We start from the raw sequence: 20,995 nt of genomic DNA, 5'->3' as shown, positions 1-20,995 counted from the left end.
TTAACAGGTGAGTTCAGTTACGTTGCTTGTAGCAAAATGGTTCAATACCTTCCCCTACCGGTTAGGAAGAGGATGAACAAAATAACGAGGAAGATGCAAATTGTGTCGTAATTGATGCAACCACTCTGAATGGTAGAAGAAACCCTACAGCAGGACAATGATCTGCCATTTGTATATGAATTATGAATATAATATTACTTGAAACTAGCTTGGGAAAACACCTAAGACATTAAGGTGCTAAATAAATGTAATGTAGTAATGTAATGCATTAAGGTGCTAAATAAATGTAATGTAGCTCGAAACATTTTTGTATGTAACGTTCTGAATGGAGAAATATGTGACTTGCAGTTCCAGCATTGATATTCTTGACCATGAATTTATAATAAGGTATGGCTTCAACAAGCTACAGGTCACAGGGCAGGCAAGGGCCTTTGGTAATGTTGTTACATGATAATTGGCCTTGATTTGTGGACAAAAGAGGTTGCGATTCAGCATTTGAACACGATGCACTTCAATGTTGGGCTATGGGCCTTCTAATCTATACATGGGAAATCTAAACAAAAATGCACACACTCAAACCAACACGCACAAACTTTGTTTTGATTATATGTGTTAAAGTTGCCGTGATATTTTTGCAATCTAGTGCATTCAAATATGAATAGAACAATACGAAATATCTGGTTACTGTATGATATACGTTGTGACCGGTGGAGATGGTTGTACTGACTCTTTCGCTGCCTGCTTACCTCCTTTCTTCGTGCTGCTAATCTACTTTGCCATTTCTTTCTATTTTATTTTTACTCCTATCAATCATTCTTAAACGCATGTCTGTTAGCGTTCACAACAGTGAATTGTATGTACGTCGATGAACTTTGGTTATAAGGGGATCTATTAGAATATAATGCATTGATAGACAGGGGGCTTATTATCAGATCTCAGATTGGTGATAATAAAGTATCACCACCAGGTGTCGCAAGAGATTAAGTTATGAAGTATCATGGGCATGTTGTTGTTATGTTGATTAGATATAAACTTGAATTTATCGTATCGTTTCGTTGTGATGTATATGATGCAGTCAATTAAAATATATAATCGAAGTTACTATGTGTTTTATTATAGTCGATTGCAATTACATTTGATCACGCTCCGACTGTTGCTCTTGGAAAAGTGAGTGGAGAATTGCAGATAAAGGTTGCCAGGACAAGAAAAATACGTAATTTCAGAAATCATAGTCTGGCATGATTGCTAAATTAAATAATACAAAAATCAACCCCACCGAAACCTAAATTGAAATAGTAGAATTATCCAAGCATCACATTTTTAATGGCTTTGATAATTTACATGTAAAATTCTGACAAATGTATAGTATATATGTTGCATTGGGAGATAGGTTCACGTCTCTAATATATTTAATAAGGAGTGGAAGTGTACTGGTTAATCTTTAAAGAAAATATATTTGAAATCCAATTCGAATCAAATTAAATACATAAACCCTCTAAAGTGCATAAAATAGTGTTATTGCATATTGTTATTGGTTTCCTTTCCTGGCAACCCAAGATGCAGCTCCAGCTTCACGGCTCAGTACCGAGAGAAGGGTAGTCGGTGCGGGTGTGAGATGGACTGAGTTAGGGCGCTCTTCCGACTAGCGAAGCTGAGTGCGTTGAAATACACACAGCTCGGCTGAAATCATTGGCGATTCCTGGTGACTGAAACCACACGAAAACATAGTACCATTGCCAATCTTTCACATCCCACTCCAAACACACTAACACGGCATTGATGGTAATGTATGCAGGGAAACAACCGAGACTCGGCGATGGGTAAACATGTTTTTATTACGACTTATAACAGATTTTCCTTTTCCTCGTAGATGCGCTTTGACAATCCGCCATTTTTATTTAAACCAAAATAAGTGTCTTGAAACTTGAACATTTGGCTGTTTACCTGACTTTTACCTAGTGTGTCATAAATTATGTTTCGCCAGTATCAATAACCATTTTATTTGTATTTGCAGGTGCGACCGAAGAGATTCCCAGCCCTATCAGGTACTTGTTAGCTCCCTAGCTCAACAGCTAGCACAAACAAGATTAAAATGGACACTCTAGTTCAGGCTTCCAGAGAGCACCACAGGCCCCAGACAGTGCGGAAAATACACCGAAAAGTAGCTCGTTTGGCTTCACGTGAACCTCTGTCGTGCTGATATGTCTGCTTTTTAATAATGATGAGCAGAATAAGACAATGCAAACGCCGCTATCCGTCGAATCCAAAGCTTTTGAAAATGATATTGACTAGTTTTATTGAAGCTTTAAGCTAACGTCAGCCTGTTAACATTAGCTTGCCAGTTAGCCGGACCGATTGGGCCTATACGCAATCTATCGTAAGAACAGAGCGAATATCAAACAACGAATCATCTAATATATTGTTGAGTAAGAAATTATTTACTGTTATTTTATTAAATATTTTTTGGTAAAGGCAGAATTGCCAATCATAATGCATCTGTCTGACCTAATTAAACTGGGCTGATTGGCTCCAAGAATATCAGTATTTCACTTATCCATCATGCCACTCTTAAGTACCAGTTAGCCCCCCTCAAAGTTCGTCGTAAGCAGCATCGTTAATACGTGCCTAGTTCACTGACAACACATAGAACCATATTAAAACAGTGACCCATGATATTGTGTTGTTAAGCTCACAGCACAAACTTTTGCCAGATGCTTAGAATTCCACACAGGGGCTCCTGATTACAATATTATGGTGACATGTCAGTGACACATAAGATTCTAGTGGGGTATTCAATTTGTGTTTGCAGACTCTCAAATACCCATCCAAGCGCCATCCAGGGGGGGACCACCGCCATGAGAAGATGCGAGACACCGCCGACATCACTCCCCCCTGCAAAATGCTCAGGCGCTCAGACAGCCCTGAAAGCAAACACATCGACACCACTGGCCACAGCAGAGCGAAGGCTGTCCACACGCACCGCGGCAGAGACCGGGATGGAGGTGAGAAAAATACGAGCCACTGATTATTCGGGCAGCCATAGAACGACAAGAACAACCGCTAGTGATCGCAAACAGGAATACGTTAAAAGTATCACTAAAATTACATTTTCAGTAAGATGATGTTAGCTGATTTCTTCATTCAGAAGATTTCCCCATGTGTTTCCTGATTACATGACCTCTATAAGAAAATAAAATATATTATGTAGATGGGTTGCTGCAGGTCTTTAAAGTGAATGTGTTTTCTGGTTTGATATTTGTTTTTAATATCTTGGTTGGACACTGCGCTTGAGTAATGGTTTTGAAAGCTTTCATTTGCAAAATTAATCAGACTGCTCAAACATTTTACTAAAGAACAGAATATATGCTATACTTTGAGTACATTAAACCTGCTTTAATCATCCATCCAAAATGTTTTCACAGAAAACATAGGAAAATTCACTAAACGACAATAACACAGTGTATTCCTGGATTTTTCCTTTAATCATTTAACATGCCTGGCATATATTATTCAACGTCTTTACTTTTTGCTTGTTTAGGAAAGCAAAGGTTGCCTAAACAGTATCAAGCATGCTTTTTGACAGACAGTTGTGAAATGTAAACATGAAAGAATCAATTTGGTCATTTCGCTGAGAGCAGTATATGAGCAGTGCATTGACTTCCTCGGCTTGGACCAGGCATGCTTGCAATCTTCTTTCATCACCAAGAAACTCGTTTGTATCATAAATCTCCAGTTTTCTTGCTAATGGTGGCTGTTGCTGGCATTTTAATGTTTAAGGTTTTTGTTTGACAGCTTAGCTCGAAGCTGTCAAATTTAAAAGTGACAAACAGGAGAGGTGTGTGTTTGTAGCTCTATTTGTAGGTTTTAGGATAGGAAGCAGACACGTTTAGCTGGTAATTCATGCAATTTGACAGATAGGCTTGACAGATTCACAAGCAAAGGTCAAAATTCAGCGGACTTGGGCTAGTGGCCTCATGTTCATATACTACACTGAACCATAATTACTTAAGATGTGCATTGTGCTCTCCTGATCATTTAACATTGACCATAATGCACATAGTTTGCATTTCAGCAACCAAAAACTACAATTAAACTGGTGTTTCCACGGTCTGTGGGACTTGATTCCTGATTTGCTTAGCAATTGTGGGAGAACAAATTAAGTCTTAATGTCAAATAAGTTTAGGCCCTACTGGCATCATGATTGGTGGGAATATTAAGCCTCCTGCTCATACTTGGTGACATCCAATGACATCTTTCTGCCTGAATGGATTTTGATGTAATGAACATTCATGATTTGAGTTCCATTATATTTGTATAATAGGACTACACCTAGCTTTTAATTGTATTTGGTCGTTCAAATTGATTTGGTCCTGGTCCTCTACAACTTTGAGTAAATCACTGTTGTATAGAATTGTTAGTTTTCCTACGATGCCATGAATCAGCTTCTCTTGGTCTGCTTGCATTTCATAACATGTGATCGAAGCAATAAGGCAATGACAAGTTCCTATAGGAGGGTTTACGATAAAATCACATCTCACTTGATGTGATTTGCATAGCTTGTTGCTTTATTGTGACGTCCACCATCACATGCATTGTTGCCTCTGATGACAACAGTGGTATGCCAGCCTCTATAATAACTGTGGGCCTACATTATGTGATGCTCAGATATATGGGTCAGACCCAAATTTTCTTCATGGTCCTTGCTGTGAGATTCTTGAATTGGTGGTTATTATTAGATTAAGGTGATAGTCACAACGGACAATATTTAAGTAAATGCAACATGCGACCAGAGACTGAACACTGAGATGATGGAGTAGCATCAAATAACATGGGAAACGGGTATGATTTTTGTGTAGCTCCTAGTGGGGATAAAATAAAAATAGACTGAACATTTGTTTGTACTGAAAAATGTACCTCCAGTGGGCTTGGTACTCGGCCCATTATAAATACAGTAGTACAGGTGTAAAGATGAGCTGATGCTCAGCTGTTTCTTTCAAATACATTTTGTATGTTTATATCTTACTGTGACTACCTGTTGATTTAAAAAAATATATTAAGACTGTTCTTTGTGATCCAATTGCAATCTGAACCTGTTAAACACAGTCAATATTCATAAGTTAGTTACATAGTCAAACTTTTGAATTATTCATATGGTTTCCGCCCGAGATTTCAATCTGCCATCTGTAAATCAATCTACATTCAAATGCAGTCATGTGCATTTGGGATACATATAGCGGAAGCATATAGTCAATTTGAAATATGCTGTGTACCTAGTTTTTCGAGGCCTGTATAAAATGGGAAATCCATAGTTTTCTGATAATCTAACCGAAATACAACCTCAGTATGTTTGGCCTGACCCCAGTATTTCAGCATGTGTTTGACAAAGCATTATTAGGTTATCCGTTTGGAAAATGAAATGGCTATTCCAAAGCCTGAATAGCTATTTAGACCAGCTCTGGGTATAAGGGAGTTGGTTAATGAAGAAATTGGTAAATTAAGTTATGATGTGATCACGTATATAATTTATATTTGGAATCAATTTCGAACAGAGGAATGCTACTTCTCTTGTGTTTTGTAGCTGTATCGCAGTACTAATGACGTCTGTTTTGCATCCGTAGCACAAATACTCTCTGGCACAGGACTTAAGACAAGTTCTTGTAGTAAAACATGTTTTTACAAGCAATGACAACATGCCTCTATGCCAAGTCATCAGTCTTCAGATACTTCAGAGTAACATTGTAATCATGATTACATCTGTTTGTTTCTTGAGGGCCGAGACCTCATCTCACTTTCACTTGATGTGTTCCTGCTGTCTTTGCTGTAGAATATTAATGCAAAGGTAGGGTATTGTCATGGGATACTTCTCATGCTCATTTATAATGAAAAGCCTTCACTGAAATTGGTACACAGTACTGGTAAGATCTATAATATGTGAAAACTGTTTTCTCACCACCAATGTTGGCTTTTTGGTGTGTGTGTGTGTGTGTGTGCGTGTGTGTGTGTGTGTGTAGACTCCTTAGTAAGCCAGTATCTGCTGACTCTGCCACTGGTCAGGGCTTCAATATGTTTCCCTTTTGATCAACAATTGCTGTAAATTTACTCTTTGTTGGAAGTGGTACGGCAACGTGTAAATAGTGTGCTCCCACAAAAGCCTCATACTTGTACCACTAATCATGTTACTCAAACTTTATTAGTTTCCTTGGTATGTTTGCTGGATTAGGAAATCAATGAATGAGAATCCACTTCTGTACATGGCTGTTTTTAGTTGAGATTTATGTTAATGTTATTTATGTTATTTAACACTTTTACATCTCTCGGACCGCTGAGCTCATATTGCATGTCTGAGCTGCTTTGATTCTGGTATCATCGATTTTAATACTAAATAGCCAAACAATCCTTATTCATGGAAATGTGGCAGGGTCCAGAGCAGTTATTTTTCTTTTTTTGTTGTAATTTAGCACACTATTATTTAAAGCCACATGCAGTGAATTTATTTTCCTTCTGGGATAACAAAGCTCTGTCCTATCATGGATGGATGTCCTTAATGAGCAGGTAAGGCATCTTGCTTAAGGATGCCTACCAGTAGACTGCTAGCTTCAGTTATTAAACCGTTATTAAATTGAACCTTTGGGATTCTAAGCATTCTAACCACTAGACTCCGGCCCAAGGATTATTTTAATGTGTAAAGTATGCTTTCCAAGGACAACCCAAAAAACGGTGCTACTTTATCGTAAGATGTTTGCCTGGGATGACAATTTATGAGTAGGTCAAAAATAAATACAGCGCCAGAAGATAAGTTGATGAATGAAAGCAGAACCTACCTGGGTAGTCAGTCCGATGGTGTTTCCTGCAGGTCGTTTGGTGACTGGCATTTTGCAATGCACAAAATGTGCAAATTTACATAACAACATTGGACAACAGCAAATGTGGGGAGCGCTGGCTGTTCACTGGCATTATTTTGAGTTGTATTTTGTTGATATTGTTTTCTGACATACATTTACTACTTGCATTTTAGTTCTCTTTCCATTTGGAGAGAGGAGCTGGTGTGGCCTAGAGGCTTAGTTATGGTTGTATGTCGACGCAACGCAAGGGGGTTTACGAACCAATTACCTCCTTGCAGTCAACGCAAGGGACTGACGTGCGCCTCCCAAAAATTTTAACCTTGCATTGAGGCGGTAGCAGCAAGTGCTGTGATTGGTCCGCTAACCTAAACCTCATGCAGATTAGCCCATCTTTTTGATTCAAGACTAAAGGGAATATTGCAAGATTTCCCAGAACAAAGCTTGCATTACAATTACGCACCGTTTTACTGTGTGGTTGGAGTGGTTACTTCTGAACCAAAGAGGCAGTTACCCTTGTAACTAGGCGAATCTCGCAAGCTCATGTTTAATTTGCTCTGCAGATAAGGTCTAGCTCCCCTCCCATTCAAAAAGATTTCTTCCAGGTAGGACATAGACCAACCAATCACATCATTAATCTAATTCGAGGCGGCTTTAATATGATGACGGGGCAGAGGAGTGCCCCACATCAGATGGCTGATGTGGTCTGTTGATTCCGCTAATGAGACGGTGTTAAACAAACTGGACGGTATATTATCACTAAAAGAAGAATAAGCGACTGCACTTAAAGCTTTTGTGGAGAAGAAATATGTATTTCTTTAATAGCTCAGTGCTGCATCACCTGTTTGGTTGCTATGATTGGTTGTAGGACTATCCAGTTGTCCAGAGGGGGTCCAGACTAATTGCATTTTGCAATTCCTCTGTCAATGCCAGGCTAAGAGGCAGATGTGGTATGAAGAATGGTACTATGCTGAGTGAAATGGTAATTGTACTTCCGATGTCTTGGCTACTGCTAGGACTCATCTCTTATTTCTGCGCTGATGGAATCATTAATATGCGTTTTGATTCAAATAGCACGAAAAAGGTTTAAGCACACCCTCCCTGTATCTATAGAACAACATTTAATTGCTGTTCAATTCTAAATTATTTTAGTGGGTCTTTTATTTTATTTGACGGGTTGGTGTTAACATTATTTCCTTTGTGCTTTCTACCAGGGACCAGTATTTCTCCACAAGAAAACAACCACAGCTCTCTGCACAACTCCAACCATTCTAACCCCAGCAAGACATCAGACACAGTAAGTGCTCATCTAAAGTCTCTTTATGGCAGTTTATCGGCATGGGGTCAAATCGCTCATAGCCCATCTCCTTTTTGTTTTCAAAATCACTATGATGTTTGATTTTTATCTTCTTCTTCTTCGGGTGAATTTTGGGAGTTTTGAGCTGTGAGTTTTGGCCAAGGATTTATATCTCAACATCATTTGAGGCAGTGATGGGATAAAGTATTTATGGCTGCCATTTCTGCCCTCTGTAAGCACTGGAATGTAACGGTATATCAGGGTATTAACATCTTATACACTCGAAATTGTTTCTGTTAGCATCTTACTTTGTTCTAATTGTTTTTCTTAACATTTAATTCCAAACGGAGGCACCATTTTCCAAATGTATTAGAAAGCGCTTTAAAAGAAAGAAAAAAAAAGTTTAACCTCATTAGACACAACGGCTGTCAGTGAACTGCTGCTAATTGTATTTGTTTAACAACCAAACAACAAGGCTTGTATGTGCACCAATTGCGGGTTGGGTAAGCGTTTTTGGCAATTGGATAAGTCTTCCAATTGGTAGGTGTGAGCCTTTTCGTAGGTACCAGCTTCAGAGCTTCACTCTTTATAGATTATTCATTACATTTCTTCATTGTGGGTCAATATTCTACACTTAATAAAATAACTTAGCTTAAAAACAGTCCACCTAGTGTTGTAAACGATTGTCTAATCAATGAGATCCATAAGTTTTGGACGGGCCACGTTCGTAGTAATGAATAGTTTAAGCCCTGTAACTTTCTTGTAAGGAAGGTGTGCTTCTCTCTCCCCTAGAAGTTGCAATACACACCTAGATATAACAAGGTTTCGCAGACAAAATTGTGGCCGGGGGTTTCAGAGAAAGAGGCCCCTAAAACAGGAAAAGTATAAAGAGTCAACGCAAATTCTTAGTCAAACCATTGGTGGTTTAATAAATATATACTGCATGCATTATAATGACTAAATAAACTAAATTTTAATCCAACAGTTTATAGAGGCTGCTTTTGGCAAGGTTTAAGAGTCTGAAAGAGAAGAGACCAATGTTTTGATAATGACCATCTCCGAAAAACCCCTCCCTCAGTGCTGTCATTGATTGGTTTTACATTCACATAACTCAGGTGGAGCTTAGCTATATGTGATTGACAGGCAAGATGGATAGCATGAAACAATAAGGGAAGAGAGGCCCTGATTGGTCAGAAATGATGATTTCTGTTTTATTTATTATAATTGTCTCCTACAAGCACATGCAGTCAACTAGAAAACGGAAGTGCCCAATAACGTTGAAGCGGGGCAGGAAGAGGGGCGGTCATGCTCCAGCCGTTAACAGCGCTAGACCTGTGGTCACTTGGACCACTGAGTCTGTCTATTTGCTCCCTGCGTTAGAACGCTTATTGTGGAGCGCTTATTGAAGACCTTGTGCGCTTTAAAGACATGCGTCTTTTCTTAGTGAATTTGTGTTCTTCTTAATTGAATGTTGCCATATTTGTTCTATACTATGAAACGCATCCTTCGCATGTATTTTAAATTTGATCAAAGTGAAACGCTTCTATTCTCCAACGCTTGGGGGTTTGTTATGATCGCATGTGATTACCGTGAATAGTCAGACAGAACGGAGCTCTGTTTGATTTCATGTGTTGTATATTAATTGCGCTGTATTCTATTGGCAAATGTTATATTGTATAAAAGCCTAAAAGTAGGCTGTTTCTTAAAATTTGACTGAACAGTGGCACATATTGTCGTAATATGGTGAAAGGTTTCTTCCACTCTTTGTTGTGGCGATCATTTAGCAGAGGGACACCGCCTCACCTTTAGACGGCTGTGGGAAACACTGGATAAAATATGATGAAGTGATTATGCTTCGATCTCACTCTTGTATATGTTTAACATCCAATAAGGTGTCCGAGTTTTGACATTGGTGACTCTAACATTGAAATATTTAAAACCTTTGTTTAAAACTAGGTTGGAGGCTTGCATAGGAAAATGTCCTTTGAATCATTTGGTGACTTTGCCTGTCAAAAAACATTCCCTAGTAACAGTGAAATTTTAGAATCCGATAGGATGGTAGCCTTTCTATTGGATATCTCTCCCGCATCTCGAATTGCAAACTCTTGCATCAGAACCCTTTCCTCCAGCGTGCGTGTGTACACACACACATGCACGCGTCAGCTTGTGCGCGGGCAACCATTGCATACATACGCTCCTCTCCGCTGCTTCAGCTTGTTGATCACAGCTTGAACTGAAAGGCCCCGCTTTGATTAAACGCTTGTTTGTTTTTCAACAGCCTTATGAGCCCGGGGATGACTGGTCCGAACACATCAGCTCCTCTGGGAAGAAGTACTACTACAACTGCAGGACAGAGGTGTCTCAGTGGGAGAAGCCCAAAGACTGGCTGGAGAGGTAACTGTGTTTCTGTTACAGGACTCGGTTCATCATGGGCAAAGGCAACGACCGGGTCGTGAATAAACTCAATCGGATTCATGGATGTTTTGATGAGACTGTGTTTTGTGCTCTGTCCCACAGAGAGCAGAGGCAAAAAGAGCCCACGAAGACTACGGTTGTCAATACTTTCCCCAAAGACAGGGACTACAGGCGGGAGGCCATGCAGGCCTCGGCGGCCACTGGTTTTACTGGTGCTAGTAAGTTCCTCTTTGTTGTGTTTTTATCATTTCTTTGTTTTGCTGAACTGGAGCAATCTCAACGGCTCATTTGTTGATCGGTGATGAATGTTGTTAAGCTGATGTGTAGCTGATGCATGCTTACAAACTGCTTACCAAAAGACTGAGGCTAAATATGGCTGGGCCTCACACCGAATGCTGTGTTATAAGCAAAGGCTTGCTTTTTGGATGTGCATGTTTTCTCATACAGAAAAAAAGGACTTGCTCTTTACTCACTGAACCCAGTTCCTGTGGGCCATATTCTGTCAAACCACATCAGTAGCAGTATTTCATTTAATAGGGGGCATTCATTTGGTTCAAGGTCCCTGGAATTAGGGCCCTGGAATGGTCTTTGGTGGGGCGTTTCTGCATTATTGGCATTTCTGCGTTATATACCAGGAATATTGTTTGAATCAATGCCTTTTCATGCTTTTTTGACTTATGAGTTGTTTTTTTTATGCTGTCAGATGAGGCAGTGGAACTTTGTTATCATGATTTTCAATGCCTCTGCCTCTGTTGTCCATTATAGATGAGATATAGCATATGTGACCAATATCAGTATTAGAAATAGGCTGCTTTTTAGTGTGAGTAATATCAGCCTTTGAAGTTGGATTTCTATCATAAGTAGGTCCTCTCTTGTCGTCTATTCAATACTGCTTAGTTGGCAGTCTGTGTGGAATACAAGCAGTGTGCAACTGTTGATCATCCTCGCGCTAAACCGCCTGAGGTTTGCACTGAAGCCATTGCTTTTGTTAAAATTATCACAATTTACAGAGTAAAATAGATCACTCCATCCACAGGTCACCCTTTTTATTCCCTCCAAATTGAGCTGAAAAGATGAAGCTTGCACAGATTTTCAATGCGCGGAATGGCTTAAGTGAAAAAGTGACATGGAGGTCGAAGTAGTCTGGATTTCCTAACCACTGAAACGTTGTTGGAAAGCCCACCCCTATTGCGTGTGCTTTAAAAGTGCTCCCGTCACTTTGTGACATTTGTACATCAGTACTTAGTGCTATGCTATGTCTGCTCCTTGATATGTGATTGAGCGCTTGACAGCCGTTTACATTTGATTCTGTCAGAGCTGAAGTGTTTGGACTGCGAGTTGAAACACTTTATTTGCCTGGGCAAACAGGTCCTTGCACATTTTTGAAGAGGGAACGAGACTAAACACTATGTCGACCGTGTTTGGGCCTGACTAGCGGGTTGTCGGCGACCCAGTCCTCAAGCCTGCTCTGTCCTGTCCCCTCCGCTCCCGCAGAGTCGAGCCACGCGGAGAAGCCCGCGGCGGCCCCCTCCAGCCAGTCATCGTCGGGGTCCGGGGCCCTGAACTCGTCGTCGTCTTCGTCGTCGTCCGTGCCCCCTGGCTCCTCGGCGTCCACCACGGTGCCCGTGTCCCCGGTGCTCCAGTCCCCCACCACCACGCTGCTCCAGGACCCCAGCCTGCTCCGCCAGCTCCTCCCCGCACTTCAGACGGCGCTGCAGCTCAACAACGCCAGTGTGGACATGGCCAAAATCAACGAAGGTGAGCGGGCGTCGGGGCGCAGCCTGCGGTGTGATGGATGATGGATGGAAGGATGCACGGGATGACCTATGCTAACTCTCCAACGGTTCATCTGACCACAGCTCAGGGCTGCTGCTGGATTGCTTGAGTGCAATACCTTAAGCTGAGTTTCGTTGGTAGCTTGCAAATTAATTATTGAAATGGGCTGTCTATGTATGTGTTGCCATCTTCCTGCTCCTGAGCCCTTCTTACATTGAGTTTGCTTTTGCCCACGAGCACTACATTGCTCACAGGAGCAGTTTGGCAGGCTTTTCCCACAGACAATCATAGGCTGCTGAAGCCAGGATGTGTCTGGACATAAATAGTGGGCCGGTGTCAGGATGTTCTCCATGACCTGACGCAGGCTTCTGTTGTCTTTTCTTCAGCCACTGATGGCTGTTCTCAATCTAATGGAAGCCCTGTACTTGATATGTAGTTCTGCTTTTCATAGATGTTTTGGATCACATTTGCTCATTCCTTCAAATGTTCCTCGGTCACTCTAGGCCAAATGCCCCGATATACTTTACATCTGCTGGCAGTCAAACCGCACGTGTAGTCCCACGATTTGTGGATAGTTTGTTTATTGACTCACAGCATGCTGAAGGGAGACTCAGTCATTCACGTGGTATTGTTGACGAATTGCAGGCAGCAGTCAATTCAGGGGGAGGAGGGCATGTGAGTCGAGTTCAACTCGTTTGGCTGAGCCCCTTGAACACACTGACAATTGAAGTAATTATATAAGGTACTTCAGATAGACCTGTGTAACTGTGGTCTATGCAATACCTGTGCAGCTATGGACTAATGACCATGATGCATTTGTTAATAAGTCTCAAAGGCAACAAAAGAGTATCATAATGCAACCAAATATTTTTGAGGGTCTGGAGTAATTCTAGGAGACTTCAGACAGATTGAACAAATACACACGCTGGCACCTTTTGTAACTGTCATTCTGCTGGTCTGCAAGTTAGTTGATCGTCTGCCACTGCAACAGTGACTACAATTTGTATTTTTCCTCTTCTCAGTGGACAAAATGCAAAGTGGTACTGTTTCGGCTTTCGTGACGTCAGGGAGCCTAAGTTGTGTGTTGCACTTAAATCCGCCTCCCTCCACGCAACAATAAAGTCAGGCGAGGACGAGTGACTAGACTGACAGATGGGGCTGTCATTACAGTTGTCTGGCAGATGAGAGGGCTGGATGGGACGTGAGTCTGGCTCAGACCCACTGCTGCAGTGTCCCTTTCTCCGGGCCATTATTATCTCCTGCTCGTCGTCCTCCCTGCCAAACCCTGACTCCGGTTCGTTGTGTTGCTCTGTTTGTGTCTTAACTAATGCCAATGTCATGGCTTGGCAGCAGCTGTGTCAAGTGCATGAGATATACATTGTGGAAATGTGACTGTGCTTGCAGATCACCGGTAGCGATGGGTTTCTGTGGGTGGGTGTGGGTGTGTGTGTGTGTGTGTGTGTGTGTGTGTGTGTGTAGACGGCCCCCTGGGCCCTGCTTTGATGTGCACCAAACCATGGGGAAGAGGGGGACGGTGGAGACATTGCGCAGTGATTCTGAGTGTCCGACTGCGCTTTAAGGTCCATCCACGGAGGACGGGTTGTTTCTTGGGAGGAGAGGGAGGGATGTCAATCCCTCCCTCTCCTTCGGATTTGCCTATCAATTCCGTTTTGTCATCTGGTAGAAACTTAGCCACATTGCTACATGTTAGGAGACCTTAAATTACATTCCAAACGCTTAGGAGGAATTGCTTCCTCAGCAGTATTTGAAATGGATTCTCTAGTAGTATTAACAATAGGTCAGGGATGAGCTTTTGATCTTTTTGCATTGCTGTTTCATGCTCCATGCAGTGAGGTTCATAGTCTGCCTTGTAGTTTTCTGATGAATTGGGTCAACAGCCCGGGGTAACTGGCATTACCTCGACTTCTACCTTACTCAGCAAATGGAAAACCAAAGAGCAAAGTAGTATGAAGTTGACCTACAACAGGGTTTAGAGGACCTTTATACCACTGCACCAACATGTTCGTGTTTTTAGAGAATTGGTTTACGACATACTCCCTACCAGATGTGTACTAGATGTATTCCCTACCACCTAAATTGGAGGAGGAGGTAAAAGAGAATGTGAGGCTGACGGTCTGCCTGGAACACAGTGTTGTTGAAAGTACTGTATTGGATCTTGATATGCAATTGATGGAATCAACTTCCCAATGTTTCCCTAATCATTTTGAGGCTTTGGTGGATAGACTCTGACTCTGTTTGTAAGGATTGATTATGGTGTGTCGACAGTCTAATACTAAACATTAATGGGAATGCCTCCTGTTGCTCATATCATACCAATCAAGGTAGCAAGACATTGGTGGAAATCTTTGGCACAGCTTTATTTTAAACAGTTGGGTATGCTAAAGGCTGCCTACAGTTTTCCTGCGACGTTAACTCTGTTTCCCCATGGTTAACAATTAACAAGCTTGTCCGTGTTTTGTGTATTTGATTAGTTTTTTTTAATGTTCTGCACCAAATGTTTGTAATTCTTCTATGCCATAAACAACTCATTGTGTGAATTATCTCCCTGATCCACCATAAAAATGTGTATTTATTTCAGCTGTGCATACAGAGGTTAACATTTCCCTTTGATGGTGTAAACCAAAACACTCATTTTTTCACTCGTCTCCTTGTCTCCTCCGCCGCAGTTCTCACCGCTGCGGTCACTCAAGCATCTTTACAGTCAATGCTCCACAAGATCCTCACCGCCGGCCCCTCTGCGTTCAACATCACTACTCTCCTCTCACAAGCTGCTCAGCTCTCCAGCCAAGGTGAGGCCTCAAACCCAACATCAAACCAAACCCATGCTCTTTGTTGCACTGCATTAGATGCAAACTAACAAGCCCAGTGTTTCTAGGATCAGTGATGAGCTGTGTGTGTGGTTGAGGTTGAATGTGCACATGCACCTTGCTGATGTGGACCGGCGCGGTGCTGATGTGCATGAGCACGGTTGTTGTTTTTTGTGATTAATGATTCTTGTAGGGCTCTGGTACTTGGCAACAAACGTTCTCATATAATGGTACCACAATATTTCATTACAAGAAATGGCATTCAAGCACACTTTAATATGTTCAAATGTCTTTGTAATGTTAACACAAATCCAGAGTTTCATAATACTGTTGCTTCTGTTCTACACAATCAATTTGTAAGCTGCTTTCCATTAGATCATGTTTTACCTTCTCTCTTTTATGATTGAAGTTTAATCTAAAGCCATTCATTAGCTAATTCCACCTACCTCATGATAGCTTTGGATTCCACTATTTTACTGTCATTATTTTCCCACAGTATTTCTCCAATGACGCTTTAACCTCTTGAGGGGGGGTGCAGTAGGCACCCATGATGTTTTAAAACAAAACGAGTGATATCTGATTAATAAATAAAAACATTCAAATCCCCCCATCATTAGTAGTCTAAAATTCAAAATTTCACACCATGGGGTGATTGTAATGAAATGGCCCCGTAGGTTTTAGTTTGCAACGTCTTTTCTCTGCCGACACTTACACCTTGTCTTTTCTTCCCTTCATCGTGCGGTCGGCCACTCAGCAGCGCAGCAGTCGAATCAGTCGCCCATGTCGCTGACCTCGGACGCCTCCTCGCCCAGATCCTACGTGTCCCCCCGGATCAGCACGCCACAGAGCAACGCTGGCACCCACAAGCCCATCCTCGGCACGCCGCCCGCCATCTCGCAACCAAAAGTAGGGAAAACCCGTGCTTGTCTTTCTGCCTTGGCCTCAGTGGATGATGAGCTACATTGCCTCACAGCCAGAACGTCCAGGGCGCTAACTTGATTGGGGCCTGTCTGTGTCTGTCTGCCTGTCTATCAGTCTGTATCTCGTTACGTCGATGGACACCATGAGATGCGCTAGCACTGCTGATGTAACGGCACTATTATTTTGAACCTCATTTTTTTTATGTGCCATAAAGCCTGAAACCCCATCATTGTTTGACATCAAGTTGACCTGCTATGCTGTGTGTTTAGTCCTGGAATATCATCAGCGTATGGTCCGTCCTGGTCGTGGTGGTCTTTCACACTGTGATAAATGGTCCTCCGTAAAAATGCAAAGAACGGGTCAGATGCGATTAACACCAGAGGTTGCAATAACTGACCTCTGACCTGTGTTGCAGGTGAGCACGCCCTCTGTGAAGCAGGCGTCTCTTCCCCAGCCCACGCAGCCCCTCCCCAGCGACAAGCAGCACGGGCACGACCCCACTGCAGCCTCCCCACGCTCCCTCCAACGCCAAGGGTGAGCCTGACCCACATGCCGCTAGACCGGGTAGCCCCGCCCATCCTGCCGGCGGTTTGAGTTCGCCCTGCACAAGGGTCTGGAGAAGAGCAACACATTTCTTTCTGCTTCCGATACGTTTTTGCGGGAGCCAATCACCAAGCTGGCTTTTGCCCTTGGCGCGCAGGGATGCGACGGCAAGCAGCCAATCGCGTACAGAGTCAGTTGAACTAGGCCCATTGATCACGCCTCTTGTGTTGAGGAAAATGACGGCAGCTTTCCCAGACCAACGTGCAATCTACGAATGAGCTTGGTCTGGCAATAGCCAGACTAATATGCCGCCTTATTACCTGTTCTCAAGGCACAGCCACCGTAGGCTCAGAGTGTACATTCATTCATGGCGGAGAACACTGCATAATCTGTCTTGGCTACTACATGAGCTCTCTCTCTCATGATTATGTTTTTGATGTAAATGTCATTCAAAGGGAATTGCCGCAAAGGTACTCTATGAGAGTATATGATGGCGTGTACATTGCCCACAATGCAGTGCTGTGGTGCCATCTGCTGGTGAAAATGAGTACAGTCATAATTGTCCGTTGCAGCGTTTACGGCTGAGGCATTGGTGCAGTGCATCAGAGACTAAGTACTTAGACTTAAATGTTTTGTTTATACGATACCATCATCTTTTTTTTTTATGGAATTTAATTCTGCAGTGATGGCAGGGACAGGTTCCCCTCCTGGCGAGGTATTACAAAGGTCTTAAAGTCTCAAATTGAACTTGTCAAAACATGCAGACACTCTTAATTATATACCTCCATTGTACTCATGTCCTGGATGAAGCTTGTTCTCATGCCTGTTTCTTTTTTTTTATCCAGACACCTATGAATAGTTTACAGGGTTAGGCTCAGATTTAGTTGCTTTGAATCTTTGACCTCGTTATTGTGAGAATGAAATGGTCTTCTCTGCATGAGTGTTGGATGGCTCAGGCACGACCCTGTAATCTGATGCCCGATAGCACCAAACAATTATCAGGGGACATGAGTGTTACATTAATCTGGTGGTTTGGTATTGTTGTGATTAGTGGGTAGTTTGTGTGCAGCAATGAATTGCCACCTAATGCTCCCCTGCTTCAACGGTCGTATATAGACGCAGTATACTAGTACCATGATAGGACTGGTAGAACGCTTACACGTTTTTGGGTGTGATCTCCCTAGCAGACGCCTGGGTACACCTGCTGCAAACACTACCAAACCAGTTGTTCTGCCCTGAAGTCAAAAGCGATTGTTGGGCCAGATTATCCTAACAAGCTTTCCAGTGCCCTGTTGGATGAAGTGTGTTCTCATCCTCGTTTGAATTTAGCAGTTGTGTACATACAATAATCCAACTGGGCCGGCCAGAAAAATAAAAGTCCCTAACACTTTCTACCTGCCCCTTGGCCCTGCAGCAGTCAGAGGAGTCCCTCCCCCGGCCCTAACCACGTCGCTACCAACAGCAGCAGTAGCAGCAGCAGCAGCAGCAACAACCATCACCATAGCAGCAGCAACCACCACCACCATAGCAGCAGCAACCACTCATCCAACTCCTCCTCGGCCCCCCACAGTGGGGCAGGATCACGGCCCTCCAGCTCCTTCACCCCCACGCTCGCCGCCCACTTCAACGAGAACCTGATCAAGCATGTCCAGGGCTGGCCCGCCGACCACGCCGAGAAGCAGGTAAGCTGACACTTTGGGACAAAACACAGCTGCAGAATGTGGCAGTCTTTCTGGGTTTATCTGAGATGTGTGCCGGTCTCGCAAGCTGCCTGGTTCTGGCTGTGACCGCCTGTTCTTCCCGTTTGAAAGGCGTCCAGGCTGCGGGAAGAGGCCCACACCATGGGCAGCATCTGCATGTCGGAGAACTGCACGGAGCTCAAGAACCTGCGCTCCCTGGTCCGGGTGTGCGAGATACAGGCCACGCTGCGCGAACAGAGGTACGTACACGGGGGGGGGGGGGGAATCATCCTGAGACCTGTTGGGATGTGCATTGCATGAAGTAGAACGTGGTAACTCATCTCTCCTCTCGGTCTCTCTGCAGGATACTGTTTTTGAGACAACAAATCAAAGAACTTGAAAAGTTGAAGAACCAGAATTCCTTCATGGTCTGAGAACTCTTGAGGCGTTGGGTCGTTTTGGTTGCCGTGAGATGGGGAAGAAGAAGAGGAATAGGGCGGGTGGGGAGACCCATGTTGCACATAGTTGGGAGGTAGACAAAGAGAGGGAGAGAACAATTGCTGAGTTCTTGTTGACCCCCCCCCCCCCCCCCCTCCAGACACACACACATACACACACACACACTCCCCCGTCCCCCCTACCCCTACCCCACCACCCCAGTCTTGACACACAGGATCTTCGTTTGGCCCTGCAGGCCTTGGAGAAAGAAAGAAGAAAAGGTGAAGCGTTGGTGTGGGGGAAAGGAAGCAGGATAGGGTGGGTTTACAAGACTTTGGTTTTGTACAAAAGAAAAGAAAAAAGCAAAAAAAAAAAAACGTAAAAAAAAAAAGACCCTGGTGTGGGGGGGGGGGGGGGGAAGGGGGGTGCAAAAAAATGTAGATTTCTTGTAGATGTTATCTATGTTGTACATATGTTTTGTAGATTGAAGCCATGGAAAGCCATGCCTATCAAAAGCTTTTGACATCCAAAACTAATCAACGCCTAGGCGGCTACGTTGTCTAGCTAGCCTTTTCCTTCATGTTAACCTGTCCGCAGACCTAAACGCAACATTTGCTCTGGGCGGTAGATTGTCGAACCATTGCCTTGGTTGCACATGTATGACCTGTTTGGAAACGGGAGGACGTTTTTAAGCCATTACCTTTTACACACATACAAAAAAAAGTGGGTTTAAGCTAAACACACTGGTGTCCATTTTTCTTTTCTGCCCCCCTCTCCTCTCAAAGTAATGGTTTAATGGATTCTTGTGTTCAGATATCATATTTTTCTGCTGGGATGAGTTGTATTGGGTGACTCGTGTAGACCTCTCTCCCTAACCAGCTCCATCGTAACAGTGGTTCAGCTGTCTACATGCAGCTTTCATTGGCCCCTGCATTACCCAACCTGAAAATAACAGTGCCTGATGGTGTGGAGTCGCTTGCGTGTGTTTGTGTGGTTGGTTGATTTTTTTTTAAATTATTTTTTGGAAGAAGAAAAAAAACGAACTAGCGGAAGGTGAAAGAGAAGCAAGTTGTGTGCTGCTTAGAACCATTCCCACAGCGAAGCCCTTCTTCGATGCTCCGCCCAGGCTCTAAGGGACTGTCGGCAGTTCAAACCCTCCTAGTAGTATGTTCTGGTTGGTTTTATTTTGTTTTATTCCTCCTTCCCCAAGGAGTTCTGCTGAACAACTCTTGTTTATAAAAAAGAAAAAAAAAAGGCTGGGTGACACTGCTTGTCCATTCCTTTTGTACAGTTACTAATAGTGAGTGACGTTTTTAAATGGTGGTTCTCAAGAAATAAAACATTATCATTATTATTACAGGTTAATGCAGTGATGACTGGTATATCACACATGCTGTACTCCTAAACACTTAGTACTTTATTTGTTTTCTTTTTGGACTGTTGAGATTGGGCAAGTGCTACTAGGGGGGTGAGCTGCTGAGGGTTTTGGTTATTTTATTTGGTTATTTTTTGGGAGAGGGCCAGCGCCTTGACGCGGAGGGACAATGCTGATCACCACCACCCAAATGTGCACATCCTGAGTCGACGCAGGCAGCAACGCGAGATCACACGGTCAAATGTGAAATGTATGTATTGTAATAAACATGCTAAACTAAAGTGAGCCCTGGTTATTATTTATTCGTCTGCGTGTTGTCATACGCCTAGTGCCTTGTTGGAAATCTTCACCTCTTCAACTTTCCTGAGGTAAAGCTTTTTGTTGTAATTTGATGCTCATTATCGAGAAAGACCTTCAACAAGCATGTAATAATGATCAGCTATGGGTTGTGTATTTAAATTTTTCTGGTACGTCTCCCGTAATTTGTGTTCTGGTTGCTTTCCGAGCCGGGTCCTAAGCTGCAGTGGACCTTTGTTTCCCTCCATCGTATTACATGGCGTCTACTGAGTAAAATTCAACAGCACCACACATTTGGTAAAGGTCACCTCACCGTTGCAATGTATATTGTTTCCTCAAGTATATTGTCCAAATAAATAAAATATGACTCTGCCGTGCATTGCGTTTTCCATGGGAACATTAACTAAAGTGTCTTGTGACTAGGGAGGGGACCATACAGGAATTTAAAACAAACTATGTTAATTGAACTGCGTAAACCATGCGTACAATGATACGCACATGCCGTGAACACGCGTAGCCTACTCACAGCAAACTAGTGAAAAGGAAAATGAACTGACAGATTTTGCAAACATGAACTAAAGATGCTT

At 42.9% G+C, this 20,995-nt stretch overlaps 1 protein-coding gene across 2 annotated transcripts; it reads left to right on the top strand.

The window, feature by feature from the left end:
- Nucleotides 1-1,609: 1,609 nt before the first annotated feature.
- On the top strand, nucleotides 1,610-20,648 carry waca (WW domain containing adaptor with coiled-coil a). 2 transcript variants are annotated; one of them, XM_079754360.1, is made up of 13 exons: nucleotides 1,610-1,820; nucleotides 2,015-2,045; nucleotides 2,810-3,002; nucleotides 8,054-8,136; nucleotides 10,415-10,530; nucleotides 10,654-10,769; nucleotides 12,046-12,309; nucleotides 15,015-15,137; nucleotides 15,913-16,061; nucleotides 16,492-16,610; nucleotides 18,034-18,301; nucleotides 18,431-18,558; nucleotides 18,663-20,648. In XM_079754360.1, exons 1-13 carry the CDS (start codon nucleotides 1,780-1,782, stop codon nucleotides 18,730-18,732), a joined length of 1,701 nt encoding a protein of 566 aa, XP_079610486.1. In that variant the 5' UTR covers nucleotides 1,610-1,779; the 3' UTR covers nucleotides 18,733-20,648. The 2 variants fall into 2 exon arrangements, with proteins under 2 accessions (XP_079610486.1, XP_079610485.1); XM_079754359.1 differs by having other exon boundaries at nucleotides 15,910-16,061.
- Nucleotides 20,649-20,995: the final 347 nt, after the last annotated feature.

Source organism: Pollachius pollachius (assembly GCF_949987615.1).
Source record: "Pollachius pollachius genome assembly, chromosome: 17".
NCBI lineage: Eukaryota > Metazoa > Chordata > Actinopteri > Gadiformes > Gadidae > Pollachius > Pollachius pollachius.
This window is presented reverse-complemented; position numbering and strand designations above follow the sequence as displayed.